General features: G+C 36.2%; 1 protein-coding gene across 4 annotated transcripts in view; it reads left to right on the top strand.

Annotated features, from left to right (window-relative positions):
- The window catches only part of FAM214A (family with sequence similarity 214 member A), a 100,079-nt gene that overhangs the window by 18,343 nt on the left and 63,441 nt on the right, over positions 1-18,295 (top strand). The window contains exon 1 of one of the 4 annotated variants that reach the window (XM_025390552.1): positions 7,844-8,024. The exons of the other annotated variants lie outside the window; for them this stretch is intronic. Within the exon in view, the coding sequence (XP_025246337.1) occupies positions 7,988-8,024 (37 nt within the window). The 5' untranslated portion in view covers positions 7,844-7,987. Of the gene's footprint in view, positions 1-7,843; positions 8,025-18,295 lie in introns of those variants that run through there. 4 annotated transcript variants of the gene reach the window in all.

Genomic DNA, 18,295 nt, shown 5'->3' with positions numbered 1-18,295 from the left:
TTTTTTTTTTTTTTTTTTTGAGACGGAGTCTCGCTCTGTCGCCCAGGCTGGAGTGCAGTGGCCGGATCTCAGCTCACTGCAAGCTCCGCCTCCCGGGTTCACGCCATTCTCCGGCCTCAGCCTCCCGAGTAGCTGGGACTACAGGCGCCCGCCACCTCGCCCGGCTAGTTTTCTGTATTTCTTAATAGAGACGGGGTTTCACCCTGTTAGCCAGGATGGTCTCGATCTCCTGACCTCGTGATCCGCCCGTCTCGGCCTCCCAAAGTGCTGGGATTACAGGCTTGAGCCACCGCGCCCGGCCTTCTTCATTTTATACTGTCTCCTTCACTACAATAATTGTTCTTCAAGGGCAGTGATGACATCTGACTTCTTCCCAGCTGTTTTCCTCACACCTGTGACAAGTTGACACAGAATTAGTATTTATTAGATGCTTGATAAAAAATTAAGTGCCTATTGCTTACTTAACAACTGTGTAAGTTCTAAGATACCATAATTTTATGTTTGGGCTTTTATCAGTGAGTTTCATGAAATATAAAATTCACGCTTAAAAAATTTAACATATTTAACCGTTTTATATCTCTAACTGTACCATTAAGTTCACACTATTTTAATGGGCTGTGTTAAATGCTACATAGGATGGTCCTGGTTTATGCCTGTTGTCCCTGTGTCCAATCCTATTTCATAATGGTCTCCTTTCACTCTAAATGTGTTACCACTGTTTGGATCATGAATTTTACTCTTTAATTTTTTAATACATTTTTTTTTTTTCTTTTTAGAGATAATGTCTTTCTATGTTGGCCAGGAAGGTCTTGAACTCCTGGCCTCAAGCAAACCTCCCACCTCAGTGGACAATGAATTTTATGATAACCGTAATAGTCATTTTACTGTTCTGCTAGTTCACTCAAATCTTGTCTTTCATTAACTGATATATCATTCTGTACTTAGATAGCTTAAATATAGATTAAAACAGCTAATTTGCCCCAGCTGTGTTTTGTAGGATATTGCATCTAATATTTTGTAATTTACATGGGCCCTTGTTTGAAATCAAGGGATTGACAACATGGGATGCTTGTTTTGATTTAGTACAAAACACTTGGATTTTGTTTTAGAAATGCTCTATTTCTAAAATATTTCTCCCAAACACCCATATTTTGACAAAATGTTCTTTTTGAAAGTGATATGAATTCTTATGAATATTTCCTTCTGCAATATAGTTGTGATTATATAGTCTTATTGGTTAAATATGACAACATTTTAGAATTTAACTGTTAGAAATAGTAAAACCATAGACATTTGGACCATTCTTCCTCTCTTGTTCACTGAAACAAGTATTCACCGAGCACTTTCAATGTGCCTGGCATATGTGCTGGAAGTACTGTGATGAGCAAGAACTAACATGGCCTCTGCCCTCAGAAACTTGTAGTTTGAAAAAAAAACAAAAACAAAAAACAAAGTCCTTTCTTCCTGGGGCAACAGGTGAATCAGAAGCTGAGGTTACCCTGTGATGTTTTAGAAGAGGTGGGACTTGGGGGTAGAGGAGCTGGCCCAGAGGAATAAGAGAGTATCAGATGGCATGTACAAACTTACAGAAATTGTACACTCTACTCTCCCTTTCTTTTTTTGTTTATTGATACAGGTTCTTGCTCTGTTGCCCAGGCTGGAGTACAGTGGCTTGATTGTGGCTCACTGCAACCTCCAATTCCTGGGTGCAAGCAATCCTCCTGCCTCAGTCCCTGAGAAGCTGGGACTACAGTGTGCACTACCATGCCCAGCTGATTTTTAATTTTTTTTTTTTTTTTTTTTTTTTAAGAAACGAGGTCTCACTGTTGCCCAGCCTGGTCTTAAACTCTATCCTCAAGCAGTCCTCCTGTCTCAGCCTCCTAAAGTCTGGAATTATGAGCATGAGCCACCATGCCTGACCTCCACTATCCCTTTCTGTTTGTGGTGGTCTCCAATATTTTGAGTTTGAATGGGAGGGGGGCATGTATGTTTGATGGTTTGTTTTGTTTTTGTGAATGAAGAATGAAAAATTATTCCCAGTAAGTGCAAGCTTCAGTTGAGGCGCTCAGTTTATGAGGTCTTACTGTTGTTTCCTCTCTTAGGTGCTGCAGTTAAAATCTTCCTGGTCTAAAATGGTAAAAACTATTGAGGTATTCAAATAAGTACTTTACAAACTGAAATTGCATTGAAAATGGAGAGCTCTCGTAGAAAGGTTGACTCTAGCATTTATATAAGGGAAAAGACAACTATTGTTTCCCTCTACACAGAAAGCTATATTCAGTAGTTACAGCATTTGTACATTGTGAATCCTTAGGGATCTCTGAACATCTGTGTCTTTGGTAGTGTCACCTCTCGTAAAAGAGGGCCTGTAGAATTGAGTGGTGACAGCCTGTGATGTATGTGAATTTTGGCTGTAAGTCTCTAGTGACTATTTTCTCCAACTCTATTTAGTACAATTCTACCTAATTTCAGCTGTTGTGCTTCCAAAGTCCATGTTTGTTGAATATGATATGATGAAAACCAGTATCTATTTGGAGACAGTGGGAGGGATGGTAGTAATTGAGAGACAATGTCAGATGGAGCAATGGCCTTAGCATTTTTTTGACTGCAATCCACAATTAGACATTTCACATTGCTGCCCCATAACAACATCCCTATCAACCCCTGCCCCAAAACAAGTTATTTACCAATCTTGCTATGAGCAATGATGACTGATTTTTTTTTTCTTTTCTCTACTTTATTTAAAAAGAAAATGATAGTCTCAACCCCTTATATTAATTTTATAGCACATTAATTATACAGATTGTTTTAGCACTTAGAACTAAAAGTGTTCAAGATTTGATTTTGTTATCTTCTCTGTGTAAGCTTAAGTTGCTGACTTACTCTGAGTTGCCATTTTATTGATTAAAACTGGGATAGTAATAGTATTTTACACTATTTTATAACTTTGTTAGAATGACATAACCTGAGTGAAGTGGTTGTGCCAGGCACTTACTAAACACACAGTCAATGAGTAGGTTCTCTCCAAAGTTTGTTAGCTTAGGGAATTGGGAGGATGTCACTGACAATAATGGTGACTCTTGTTCAGAGGAAAACTAATTCAGTTTTAGACATGCTGGAGTTTGAGGTAGCCAAAAGAGTTTAGTCATATCACTTGGAAGAAAACCAACGTAAAATAGTTTCAAATAAGCAAGTTTTAAAAAATGTTAAATGCAAAGCAAACAGTATTAAAGCTTCGGGGACTTAATGATTGAGTCTCCTTAAGCTACACAAGATTGACTAAATACACATACAGCTTTTTCACTCAACCAGATTTTTGTTAACATTCTCCAGAATTTAAACTGCAGAATCAGTCATTTGTATGACTGTTTGTCTCTGTTAGCAGACATAATGACATGTATCAGTAATAGTAATTGTGGAAAAAAACCACAGCACTTGGAATTAAACCTAGAGTAGGTGATTCTTACAAGGTACCTACCTCAATTTCTATGATTCAGTTTCTTCATCTACAAAATATTATTTCACAAAGTTGCAGTTGTCAAAGGGACAGGTAAATATGGGATCCATTATCTTCATGGAAAAACTTGTCATAAAATGTTATATTATTATAATACAAATGTATGATTGGTTTTCAATCTAAGATTAATCAAACATAGCATTCTTTGTAATAGCAGGAGATTAACATCCCATAATATATCTTTAAAAGAAGTATGCATAAAGAAAAACCCATATGCACCTCTGCACACATTTTATGTAATGATGGTGATATTAATTTACAAAGTATATAGGAGATTAAAAGTGAATTCTTAATACGTGATCTTGATTCTTATTAAATCTGACTTATGTGTGTACAAGATATTATTAGACGAAGTGTTTGTCTAGTAGCTTAGCTTATAAATAACCCCTGTTCTAGCTCATTTTAAACAATGTAGTATGAATGATGCCAAAAAACAGGCTAGAACATTTTCTTCTTTCCAAGATCTTAGATTTTGTAAACAAGGCACTACTCCTGGAACTAATCTAGGTCATCATAACCCAAAATCTTTTGAAAGATGAGATCCTCAATTAAGTCTCTTAGGTACTTTTTAGCATTTTAATTTTAAGAATGTGTTTAACTCTTAAAACGGTATATTTGGGTTGCTGTTTGGCCATTTGGTTTATTTGTACTTTGTTATAATGAATACAAGTCAGTGGGTAATCATTGCAGCAAGTATGATTACTGGGAATCTCATGTAAATGGCAGTCACTATAATGTATGGTTTAATTTATCCCTGAAGTGACCTGAACATCATATTTTGTTTTTCAATAAAAACTGATTTAATGATGTCATAAATTTCTCTATTTTCCAAAACTGTTAATGTTAAATTTTAACTATTGCTTAGTCTTCATTACAAATTAGTTATTCAGCTGTTACATGTGTTGTTAGATGTGACATTATTTAAGAAACTTAAAAAAAATCAGCATCACAGAAATCTTTCTTTGGTCAAGAGTTGTCTCATTCCCGTTTTTATTAATACTGTATACAACTAATGTATGCTAATGTATTGCTGTTATTTGTTGTGTGCGTGTGTGTGTATGCAGACATATGGTTATGTCATGTAGACCTGATATCTGCAAAGGGAAAGAGGAGACTTCAGATTAAGAGCCCAAGTACTCACCTAGGTGGTTTATAGCACTTAGAGAAATGATTATTCCCACTTTTCAAAGAAATAGATTCAGACAGGTTAAATAATTTGGTAACACATCCTGTAAGTGGAAAGAGCTTGAATTTGTGGCTTTCCTCCTCCATTATGTCTTGCTGCTTTAAGGGGTCTTTCCAATCATGAGGTTGGATTTTGTACCAGTTTTAATCTGTGGGGATAACAACTACCTGAGGATCTGAGAAGAGTATGTAAAGGGATTAGCATCATGCCTGGCCCATGGGCCAGTAGGTAGTGGCTATTTAATATATATATAATATATATTTAGTAATTATTTTTATGTGTATATGTGTAGTAGCTATTTAATCATTACCTTTGAAGGGCTCTTTTTTCTATCTGCAATAATTTTTTTTGTTTAGAAAGTCTCAAAGATAGCATGATTATCTCTTAAAGTATCTTACTATCAGTATATCTCAATTATTTCTGTTAACAGAAAGCATAGATGATCTGAAATAGTTATTTGAAATTTTTCCATTTTGTATTTGGAATATATAGTTTTGTTTTTAAAACTTTTGTAAAAGATCTACTATCCTATTTGTTTCCCTGCAGGAGCATGATATGTTTCCTGAACTGTCCATTTAGAGAACATACTTAACAACCATGCTAGGTGGGTTCTGGAGGAGTGGGGGAAGGAGGTTTGTCATGGTTGGGAATTGAGAATTGAGAATTTGGGACTAACACTTGTGTAGAAATTCGTGTTATTCAGATTCTTAGTTTGTAGTCTTGAGATTTACAAAGTAGATAATGTGCCATCATTTTACAGCATACTCATTATTTAGTTTTGTGTACCAAGGTGAGCAAATTGGGGAAAAGCAAACTTTTTTCAAAAATATATGAAGTGCTGTTCTGAAATTTATTGGAAAACTAGCAACAGAGAGGGGAGCATTTCACTAAATAAAATACTGTCTCAGTTGGATTTAAGTTTTTTAAGGTGGCACATCTATTTGGAGTGTCTTTTATCATTTATAATTACATGTTGTGACTAAATACATTTAATGTTTTTTCTGTAAATTCTTTTTTTATATGACATCAATAGATTTATATTATAGATATATGATATCACTAGCCTTTAATTTTAAAGTTGAAGGATTATAACTGAAAGGAAATATTCCAAAACAACCCTGGGATTATATATTATAGGAGATAGAAAAAGGTTGATTTTGAAATAGAAATTTATTAATCCAAAAAATTTTTAAATTTGATTTCCTTTAACTTCTAGTTGTGACTTACAAATTTTATATTTAATTTCCTTATTTAAACAATGAAGATGGTCAAATAAGATGTTCTACTTGTACTAGTCACCTCCCATGATTGTGAAATCAAATCAAATATTGTATAAAATATAAATGAGGCATGGTGCTAGGTAAACAAGTAGACATAGTACCTACCTTTAAAGCACTTACAGTGTGATGGAGGAGACTCATTAAACCAGTCATTTTGTAAACAGCCTTTCTACATTCTATGAACTAAGTGTTAAGGAAAAAGTACAGTGGGCCTGTGACTAGTCTTGGATTAGGAGTTGTACAGATGAGGAAACTGAAGCTCATAATGGTGTAATAATCTTATATGTGGTCTCACTGTTAGTAATGGCAGATTCCTGTTTTGAACACAGGTTGGCCTACCTCCAAAATCCTTGCTCTCTCTACCATGCCATTCTTTCTCTGAGTCACCTACCTCAGGCTTATTGTGTTTCCAAACACGTCTTGTTATTTCTCAGGGGGCTTAGCAGCTCTCCCTCTGGCTAAATGTGGAGCGAGTGATCAGACTCTTTAAAGTAATGAGATTTCTTTAAAGCAATAAACCTCTTCCAGGTTGTATTTCTTCTGTACTGTAGAACTCCAGGAATCCTAGAAGCTTCTTCAGGGGTAGAAATCTTATGGATTCTGGGTCTGAGATGAAATTGCGTGCTATTTGTGGCTTCTCACTTAAAAATAGCCTCATAGTGCTCATGGGGCACTTTAGTAACTCCAACATTTCCATCAGCCTCCACTCCCTAATGCCGACACACTCAAGATAAACAAAGATCTGAGTAGTAAACGGCATGCTTCTGCTGCTGCCTCAGCCTACTCCCACAAACCTTTCCTGTATAGAAGTCCTAGAGCCACTACTGATAATGCATTTTATAGGAAGAATGCAAATAAAGAGTTCCATTGCTTTAAACGTTTGAAAACCACCATCCCAGTTGACGTGACGTTCAGGGGAAATACTTCTAAAGTGAGAAATTTTTATAATTCATCACATCTGTTCATCCCCTACTACTTTCATTGATTCTCCCAAACAACTTTGTAAGCTGGGGAGGGGTTTTTGCTGTTAAAGTTCGTGGAGACAGTATGAACTGGTAAACTGAAGCCCACTACTTGAAACCTGAAAAAAAGTCTATGCTTTTACATCTCTGGGTAATTTTATGATAACAAAAAGTAAATGAATTTAAGCTAAATGTCATTGTTCTATGTGTCCAGAGACATTTTACTATAAAGACCTAGTTAAATCTTGTATTGTCAGAGATTATTAAGTAACTGATAATTTTTCCTTTCTGAATCTTTTTCTAGTCAGTCTGGTAACCTGTTTCTTTAGCCCTCTTAAAAGGTACTGCATGCATTTGAGGAGAGACCATTTCAGGACCTATCCCATTTTAAATATGTAACAGGTTGTGCTTTTCTAGGAATTTGTGAAGTTTGTTGTAAAATACTATATAGTTCTAGATATATGGAGGTTAATGCTTTATTCTGATTATTGTAAAGTTTTTTATTTACACATTTTCACAGGGTTTCATTTGGTAGACCTGATTTAATTTAAATGTGAAGTAATTGATTCCCTCCACAACCCTTCTTTGTCTTCAGTTTCATTTATTTCACTAACTGAAATAAATTTTTGTCTCATGAATTTCTCTGTTTTAAAAGCAACTAAAGAAACACATTTTAGGGGTTTACACTAGAATACTTTGCATCGTCAGTCTTCTGTTCTTTCCTTTCAAGTTGCCTAAACACAGCTGAGTTCATAAGACGAGCAAAGAAAACATGACAGTGCTGCCAAGTAGACAGGAAGCTGTAGTGGACCTAGTGAGCAGGGGAGGTTGAGCACACCCTCTGTCCAATCAGCTGTGAGTGCTGTTGCTATGTGCGCTCTTACTCTGCTGCCTTTGTGAAAAACCTTGCACGGAGGGAAGCGGAATCAGCACCCAACGCTGAACATTTGTTTTAACCGCTGCAGACATCTGGATCCCTCAGTTACTGATAGTATAGCTATTGATAGCCAGAAGGCAACTTCTTTTATACAAGGATTCCAGTATGGTTTTCAGTGGAAACAAAGGGCTTCACAGAGAAGGTGTGTAGTGAAGTGTTTTTAACGGCTTTATTTTTAAGCTTCCAATTTTCTGTAGCTGTTTACCAGTTGGTTGTGGTGCTTGTTTTGCATGGATTTTTAATAAATAGGTCTAGGAAAATTATCTCACTTTGAAAACCATTGAACTTAGAGAATTTTCTTTAGCTTCATATAGCCTGTTTTCTTTGAACAGCAGTACTGAAAAGATTATTAAAATGCTGAACTGAACAATGAATAGGAAGAAAAGAAACCAAATACAATGTGCTCACTTTAATGGGGAAAAAATGTGATAGAAATCAGAATACAAGGAAGAGAATGTGCATTAGCCAGAAGCATTAACTGTATATGGGGGCAGGAGGTGTTTTTTAAATCAAAGCTGTTAAGACAAACGTAGTTTAAATAAGCTGCCTATTTTTAATTGAATTCATGTTTCTGAATTTGACAAAGATTGTCAGAATTTAACTAAGTGAGATTTTTGACATAGTTTAAGTAATTGGTGTGCTAAAATCTTTTTATAAAGCGTTTCTGAAAATCCTACCTCAAATTGTGCAATCTCTTAATTATTTAATCCATGGACTAGTTCTGTGCAGTTCAGGTAAAGCGTCATAATTCAACCGCAAAGTCAGCGTAGTGTTCTATTAAACATCCATTTAGAAAACTGAAAAATAAAGGATTTTGAAGACAACATACAAGGTTAAGCTAGTATTTTAAAATTGAAGTAGACCTCCTAAATGTGATAATTGTATATCTGACTTAGTTAATACTTCAAATATAGTCAACTCTTATTAAACTACACTAATATATGTGATAATTGAACAAAGTATAGGTTACCATTTGTTTATACAGGATCTGGAAAAATTGGTCTGTTCAACAGATTATAGGAAAGTTTTAAAGTGTTTTAATAAACAAAAGGTCTTTTTGTATCTTTCTCAAATACTGTGAAATTGAAGTTTACATATGTGATTTAGCTAATGATTCTTTTAATTAAAGCAGAGCAGACTAATTAGCATATTGCCCATTTTACGAACTATCCGTATTGAGCTAATAAGCAGTTTTTCCTTTGCTTTTTCGTTTTACGTGGCTAAGTGGCTTTTAATTCACTCAGTGATGTATGTCTGATGAGTAAAGTTAGTATAAGCTCAGAGTTAATATTAGGGCTTTGTTATCTCTACAAACTATATAGTTTGGAATAGGATGGGTTTGTTGTTGTTCTTTTCAAAAAATACCTGTCATTAGAAAGTCTTAACAATCAGTGTTAGCACTTCTGGTAAGGAGAGAAATTTCTTTTCTTTAAAAAGAACTCAAAATATATCCCATGCTTTTGTGCCTTTTGCTGATCTTTTTAACGATACTATGTATATAATATTTGTATTAAAAAGATTTCTAATAATTGGTGAAAATTTACAAAATAGCCCTTAAAGATTAAAAAAGTGTTTTACGTAGACCTATATGTGGCTGCAGTTTAAAAGACTGGCATTTCTTAGATTTTCAAGTTTGTAAGGTGCAGCCAAAAACTTGAATTTGAAAGAAGTTATAAAAATTATAGCAAAATAAAGTTATGTTATTTGGACTTGGTGGCCTCCACAATATAAAGCACTCACTTCAAGAAGAGCAGCTGTGTGTAGAGGGGTAGGGGTATGACAGGGAGTTTGGAGTGAGAGGCAGACACAGGCAGAGAGGACTCAAGTTTGTTAAATATGACTAACCACATGAAGGTCAATCTAGTAATTTTCATTTTTTGAGCTGTAACTCTCATCAATTACTAATTTTATTTTCTAATTATAGAACCATAGCAACGAAAATTTTGCTTAAATTGGTTTGCTACCCATTTTGTGTTGGTTTATTTCGTAAAAATTAATAGAGCCTCCAAGAGAAAGGCTATTTCTCATTCATATGCTGCAAAAGGTGGGGGAACATGAAATTGTAAAAAAGTTGAGTGTGCTGCTGTGTCACACAGAGGCTTTGCCATTGTGTTCAGGAGGAATATTCTTGGCAGAATTCCAGACATTATTCCTGGGCTTAGCACCTAAAAATGTTTTATATAGTGGAGCATCTGAAAGTTCCTATTCAGTAGCAGAACTTCAGGGTAATTGACCTTTATAATCTGGTCAATTATAATAACACTGCTAGCATATTTCAGTTTTTTTGTATTTGTCTATTGTTTGACAATATAATTTTTATTGTCTTTGTCTATGTCATATTTTTAAATTGGCTATTTTGTGCTTATGGAAAAATACTTCAGTTCTCAAAAACAGTGATTTCTTTTTTGTTTTTGCCTCTTTATAAGGAATAGCAAATAGAAGTGCTACTATTTACTAGATGCAGTGATTGCTACAATTGGTTTTAAGTAAAACAGATTGTTTTTGATTATTTTGAAATCAGGCAATAATATATAAATGTTGTTTTGTTTACAGTTCTTTAAAACATCTGTAACGTAAAAACTCAGATTGGGAAGGGGTAACAATCTGAGTTTTTCTTTTTCTCTAAGTGTTCTGTGAAAATCTTTTGTTGCCGGGCACGGTGGCTCACGCCTGTAATCCCAGCACTTTGGGAGGCCGAGGCAGGCGGATCACGAGGTCAGGAGATCGAGACCATCCTGGCTAACATGGTGAAACCCCGTCTCTACTAAAAATACAAAAAATTAGCCAGGTGTGGTGGTGCATGCCTGTAATCCCAGCTACTTGGAGGCTGAGGCAGGAGAATAGCATGAACCCAGGAGGCGGAGCTTGCAGTGAGCTGTGATGGTGCCACTGCACTCCAGCCTGGGTGACAAAGCGAGACTCCGTCTCAAAAAAAAAAAAAAGAAAAGAAAATCTTTTGTTAAATCGTTCCTACTTCAGGTATTATCACAAATGTTTGATTTCTATATGTATGCCTTAAGTGCTATATGACACATGTTTTCCTTGAGTCTTGCAGAAATTTCATTACTTGTTCATAGTTTGAATCCAAGAAATACTCGCTTTTCATAGTCAGCAGGACCAAAAATTTGGTCTTGACAACTTTTTGTCAGGCATTTTCACATATCAACAGTGTTTTTGCATAAACTATATTGCTTTTGCAAGTATATAGTAAATCTTTTTTTTAATCTTCAGATGTTATAGTATCAAAAAATCAAAGACCTAAGTTTTTTTTTTTTGTTTTTTTTTTTTTTGAGACGGAGTCTCGCTCTGTCGCCCAGGCTGGAGTGCAGTGGCCGGATCTCAGCTCACTGCAAGCTCCGCCTCTCGGGTTTATGCCATTCTCCTGCCTCAGCCTCCCGAGTAGCTGGGACTACAGGTGCCCGCCACCTCGCCCGGCTAGTTTTTTGTATTTTTTTAGTAGAGACGGGGTTTCACTGTGTTAGCCAGGATGGTCTCGATCTCCTGACCTCGTGATCCGCCCGTCTCGGCCTCCCAAAGTGCTGGGATTACAGGTGTGAGCCACCGCGCCCGGCCAGACCTAAGTTTTAAAAATAAAATTGTTTGCAGTATTACTTGAATCTATTATATAATCCTTTGTGATGAGGCTCAGTTATAAAAGTGACAGCATGAGGACTATTGAGAAACTGGAAATATCTTTCTATTCTTTTCTTCACTGGATTCCTTGGTTTTACTCATTGAAAGGCTTCTGGACATCATAGGACTTGAAGAGAAGGTTTGTAATAAGCCCAGGGATAGTAAAATTATAAATTTGAGGAAGTAGTCAAGATAATGTATAAAAAGTAATCAGCCCCTAAGGCTCATACACAGTTGGGCCTCAGATTTTGCTATAAGCTTGCTGTCATCTATAATATAATAGGGATACTATGTGAATCAGTTATGTGTATTCCTATTCCTTAACATTGCTAAATATTTACCATTAAAATTTATGTTGGTTTCTGTTTTCTTAATATTTTGAAGGTGTTTTACTTTTTGAGGTTCAAATTTTGGGTGGTGGGTACAAACATACAGTCAGAAGAAACCAGTTCTATCATTCAACAATATGATAGGAAATTAAAGTTAATATTTATTGTATATTTCAAAATACCTAGAACAGAAGAATTGTAATGTTCCCAGCACAAAGAAAATATAACTGTTTGAGTGATGGATATTCCAGTTACCCTGATTTGATCATTACACATTGTATACGTGTGTTAAAATATCACGTGTACCCCCAAAAACACATACAACTATGGTATATCAATAAAAAGGAAAAACAATTTTGGGTGGATTGCCTGTATAATTTATTATTTAGCTGTATAATATTGGGCATAGTTTCGCCTTCCGGGCCTTAGTATCCCCCTCAGTATCATGAGATGTTAGGATGATTTGGGGATTTAAATGAAAGAATGTGCGAAACTACTTAGACTCATTACTACTTATTAATTAGTTATAATAAAATGTGAGATTTTATTATAACTTTCCTTTTCTTTAAAATTATTGTACATTAGAAGTGTGAATATGGTGAGTTTTCTCAGTGTTTTGAGAATTTTAAGCATAGTTTTTTAGACCTTTCCCTAAGATATACTTCTAGGTTTCTCAATTTCCTAAGATAACTTCATTAACTGGAAAGCCATGAAGATATGGGGATTGGGACAGAAAAAGAAGACAGGGTTCATGGGTAAGTGCATGGCTAAATATCTGAAGAAAGGTAATAGTCAGTAGTGATAAGGAAAGAATGAGTAAAATGAGAAGAGACATAGAAGGCAAAAGAAACATTTGTTCTGTTTGTAGTGTTTTGATAACATATTAATACAGTTTGATTATTGTAGTGTTATTTTGTTTCTGTTGTGTGTGTATGTACACTCATGTGTGTGCTAACACCCCCAGATCTCCCCCACCCCTCTGACCCCCACAAATGCTGAGCTGATTGACTAGACTTGCTAAATCCCTTGGTGATTTATTTACTGGGAAGTAACTTGTTTCTGACTTTTCTTTTGAATTCCTCAGCTAGAACTGAGCTAAAGGTGACATTGTAATTGCCTTCCATATTAATGACAAGGGACAAGCCAGCTGCCTGGAAAGCAGAAATTAAATATCACAGATATGAGTGTAATTGTCTTGAAATATTAAAATTTAAGACTAAAAATCTAATGGTGGTGTGAAAACTCAAAGTTCAAAGCCAAAATGCTCTTTTTTCACTTTCATAATTACACAAAATTTCAACTTTTTTCAACTGACCACAGTATTTTCGTTGCTTTGAGCTGACATACGTTATTTTGGGAGAGAGGTTTAATCTGGGTTCCATTCTACTTTTCATATTTTCATTAAGGGTAAAATTTTTGTGATTTTTTTTTTTTTACGTAAATTTATTTAGCCCTCCAATTTGCTGGAAGGTGCAGGTTAGCTTACTGAAAGAGAACACACAAATATAAAACAAAACAAAAAGTATTTTCCAAGTATACTCCATTTTATCACTGTCATTGCGTCCAGTAATATTAACCAATCAGCTTCTGCATTGGGCCCAGAGACTACTTGCAATTGACAAAAGGGGAGGAGAACCCTTTTAGATATAGGTATCCTAATTTTAACTGACTACATTGCATTGGTGTATATGTTTTTGGGTAATGCATACTTACCTTAAATCACTTCTCTCAAAAATATCCATGTAGAAAAAAAATGATTGCTGTATGTCAGCATCTTCTGCTGATCCTTTTGAGAATCTGCTTAATGCTATTAACCCTCTTGCTAGGGGGAAAAACACATCTGTGTTTGTGTGCACATAATTTTGTGGAAAATACCAAAGAGGATCATAAATTACCTTAGGTTAAGAAATATTTTAAAACAAAATTTGTTTATAGTCAGAGTATAAAAGCATTAATACTTAAAAATTGAGGCTTAAAACGAACTGGATGTGACTTTCAGAATATATATGCAAGCAAAGTGTCACATGGTTTTGTTTTTTTTTTTTTCTGCTTCAAGGGATATGGTAAAATGTTCCCATATGTGCTCCATACATTAGTACCCTTGTAGATGGGTTTGCCCTGGACAGTACCCAGTATTCCTTCGCGGACTCCTACGTTCTAGATGGGCTTCTGAAAGAAAACCTAGCACAAAAGGACCAGCCTGGAATGCGGTGTTCAGGTCTTCAAAACCTTCATGCCACATCTCTGAGTTGTAGACTGAGATTAGAGAAGACCTAATGACATCTCCTTTGGCCTTAGGCTACCACCTGGAATCTCTTCCAGAAATCATTCTGCATGAGGAATGACAGGTCCACTGCTATGAATGTCACCCAGTTCTATCTTTGTTCAAGAGAATCAAGCAGAACTGATCTGTGTGTGCCCAAGTTTCTCACCTCTTAATTAAAAAGATCTCTGTCTTCATCCACTTTTTATTTCTCGAGGAGTTTTAGATTTCACACATACACACATTCAGTGGGAAATAGGATGTTGAGAGTACTAGAAGTAGGGGTCATTCATATGGTTGGGAGAAGGAGGTTGAAAGGACAGAATGTATTTTGGGGGACCACCTATGTTGTAACCATTTTCCCATGAGGTAAAAATGTAAGACTAGGTTAAGTTTAAGGATAATTTTGGAAAGTTATGTGCCATTTATCTAGGATTAATAAAGCTGGGAAAAAATAAAAAAACAGCATTGGAATAGTGGATTGTTGCCTTTTAAACACAGAATATTCCTATGAGAATATAGGTAAATCTAGAATTTAGTTTTGAGAGACAGGAGTTTGTTTCCTTTTGTTACAGTGTTTTCTCAGATCTTTGTCTCAGAGTTCTTTCTGTATGGGGTGTGGAGTGATAACAGCATATAATCAGGAATATTCCCACAAAGAATAGTGAAAAGGACAGTATTTTCTACTTGAGAGTCTTCAGGCCCTGAAACTATGATGAATTGTGTCTGATGGTTTACACAGAGCACGTAGAAATTAAATTGAATAGGATTAGTGCAGATAAGACAGAAATGAATTGAGGAAACCAGTAAGTTTTCTCGATAACACTGACTGGTTCTAAGTCATACATTTTAAATATCATACCCCCTGGGAGCTTTCTCTGATGTCCAAGATTGAGTTCCCTCCTAAATATTCCCATAGCACCTTGATCTACTCCTATTTTATTTGTTACTTACTTACTTATTTATTTATTTATTTATTTATTTATTTATTTATTTATTTATTTATTTGAGATGGAGTCTTGCTTTGTCGCCCAGGCTGGAGTGCAGTGGCATAGCGTGATCTTGGCTCACTTCAGCCTCTGCCTCCCAGGTTCAAGCAATCCTACCACCTCAGCCTCCCAAGTTGCTGGGATTACAAGCATGTGCCACCATGCCCAGCTAATTTTTGTATTTTTGGTAGAGATGGGATTTCACCATGTTTGCCAGGCTGGCCTCAAACACCTGACCTCAAGTGATGCACCCGCCTCGGCCTCCCAGAGAGCTGGGATTACAGGCGTGAGCCACTGCACCTGACCTCATTTATCACATCACCATGAATTAGGCTTATCTGTGCTCTCTCCATACGACTGCCCACTACTAGAAGGTAGCAACAGTAGCTTATTCTCCCATTGCCTCTGTAGAAGAGCTCAATCTCACTGACAGTTTTTAACACATAAATATCAAATACTCCTTTTTTCTACTCTTCTAGCCTTTCAAATTACTTATAATTTAGGTTTTTTTGTATAGCTTGAGTTGCCCTCAACTGCTCACATAAGCATTCAATAGGTTGCTGTGATCAATCTGTAATCCTTTAAATAACTGTTGAGGCCTATAAATTCTAGTAATTAATACAGAAATTAGAACTCAAAGTGTTCTCTACTTTTATTTTTTATTTTTGACAATTTTTGCCATTGATATAGAGATTTAGTGATTGCCTAATCACTTTAAACAAATATTTCCTTATCTCATTTAAGAGAATTACATTGATAAGATAGAAAAACAATTGGCAATTAAAATATGAAACCCAAGAGAAGAATAAAGTAATAGTTATCTGAGAAGGGTAACAATTAGCTTTCATCACTTTAACCAGAAATAAGCTGAAACTGAGAAGAAAACAGAATATGGTGAAACATTAAACATCCATTTGAGTGCCTACCTGTTCATGTCAAGCACTGTGCTAAGCCATAGTAAGAGAGTTGATCTTATTCTTATAAAGCTCAGATAATGACTTAATTTTATTTGTGCTAAATTCTAAGAAGGAAAAGTATAAGGTGTCACAGGCTCTTCTAACAATGATAAAAAGCCATGAAAGAGGGTAATGGGATCAGATGAGATGGATATAATGAAGAATTATGTATGTAAGCTGAAACAGAGATCATCTGATTGTTTCTTACCCTAATTTTTTAATCTGAAGAATTGGATGAAGAGGTAAAGTTAAATTTTTCCTCCATAAGAATAGAAATTATGTTAGAAAATGTAGGCCAGGCGCAGTGACTCATGACTGAAATCCCAGCGCTTTGGGAGGCCGAGGTTGGAGGATTGCTTGAGGCCAGGAGTTCAAAACTGGCCTGGCAACATAGCAAGACCATATCTCCAAAACTTTTTAAAAAAAAAATGCCTTTCACAAGAGTAACAAACATCTAATTTTGAATAAACTTAACAGATGTATTCAGGAATTTTATAAATATTTTAAAACTCTACCAAATATTTTTAAAGACTTTCATAAATGACAAGATTTAAACCTTTAAAATACAGGGGTTTTTTGTTTGTTGTTTGTTTGTTTGTTTTGAGACTGAGTCTCCGTCTGTCACCCAGGCTGGAGTGCAGTGGCGTGATCTCGGCTCACTGCAACTTCTGCCTCCCGGGTTCAAGTGATGCTCCTGCCTCAGCCTCCTGAGAAGCTGGGATTACAGGTGCGCACCACCACACCTGGCTAATTTTTGTATTTTCAGTAGAGACAGCGTTTTACCATGTTGGTTAAGCTGTTCTCGAACTCCTGACCTTGTGATCCACCTGCCTCGGCCTCCCAAAGTGCTGGGATTACAGGCATGAGCCACTCACCGCGCCTGGCTAAAATACAGTTTTTGAAAAGTTAGTTCCAAAAAAAAAAAAAAAAAAAAGTTCAAGGCCAGGTACTGTGGCTTACACCTGGTAACTCCAGCACTTTGTGAGGCAGGAGGATCACTTGAGCCCAGGAGTTCAAGACCAGTCTGGGCCACATAGTAAGATGCTGTCTCTACAAAAAGAAAAAAAAAAAACAAAAACAGCCAGGTGTGGTGGTGCACGCCTGTAGTCCCAGCTACTCAGGAGGCTGAGGTGGGAGGATCCCTTGAGTATAGGAGTTCAAAGCTTCAGTGAGCTATGATTGTGCCACTGTACTCCAGCCTGGGCTACAGAGCAAGATGCTGGGTCAATTTTTTTTAAAAAGTTCAAGTGTTTTTTGAGTCACTAGCTGTAGTTTTTGGGAACAACCATTAAATCTGAAGATTGGAAAAGCAGAAAGCATGTTAAGAGAGTTAGAATATTCTCCTAATGCACAAAGTATGAATCACTTTCTGACCACAAAGTTTTTCCATGGTACGTCTTTATAAGGCCTGCTATGAGGGGAATTGTGGAAACAGGAGGAATTCTAGTGATTTAGTGGAATACAGAGGGTGGGGCATCTTGAGGCGGTCCTGAGAGAGAATGAGTTTGGCAGGTGTGATGGGAGCATATAAGGGAGTGATGGAAGGTGAAGTTAAAAAAGGTAGATAGGACTATGTGTGGAGGCTCACATCTGTAATCCCAGCAGTTTGGGAGGCCAAGGCGGGAAGATTGTTTGAGCCCAGGAGTTTGAGGTTACAGTGAGCTATGATCAAACTAAACTGTAGCCTGGGCGAGAGAGTGAGACCTTGTCACAAAAAAATAAATATGATCTTTTTTCACCTGTCTGTCATTACTCTCCTTTATGCATCTAGTGTCTGGCCTGTCTGGGAATGGGTGAGGAGTCAGATATGGGAGGTTGCTGAAATAGCAGTCGGACTTTAACATTGATGGCTTATTGGGAATAAGTGAAAAAGAGGAGGCATAAGTGATTCTAAGATTTCAAGTCACAAAAAGCAAAACAGCTATAGTTGGAACAAGCTTTGTACTCTGATGAACACCCCCATGATTATTTTTAGTTTGTGGCAGGCTAAATGTAACAGAGTTAGTCTGTGCTTGTGGCCAGACTGATACTAACAATAAATGGGATTGTAGTATTTTGTAATTTCAAAATTTGGCTTAAGTAGAATTAGATAATTGGAAGTGGAAGGGGCCATCTAGTTTCACATACCTTCATTTTACATGCGAGTTTGCTGAGGCTCACAGAGTTTAATTGGCTTTTCCCAAGGTTCTCAGGGCTAGTTTATTACGAAGATGAAATTAAAATCCAGGTCTTCTGGCTTCTAG

The sequence above is a fragment of the Theropithecus gelada genome, chromosome 7a (genome assembly GCF_003255815.1).
Source record: "Theropithecus gelada isolate Dixy chromosome 7a, Tgel_1.0, whole genome shotgun sequence".
Lineage (NCBI taxonomy): Eukaryota > Metazoa > Chordata > Mammalia > Primates > Cercopithecidae > Theropithecus > Theropithecus gelada.
This window is presented reverse-complemented; position numbering and strand designations above follow the sequence as displayed.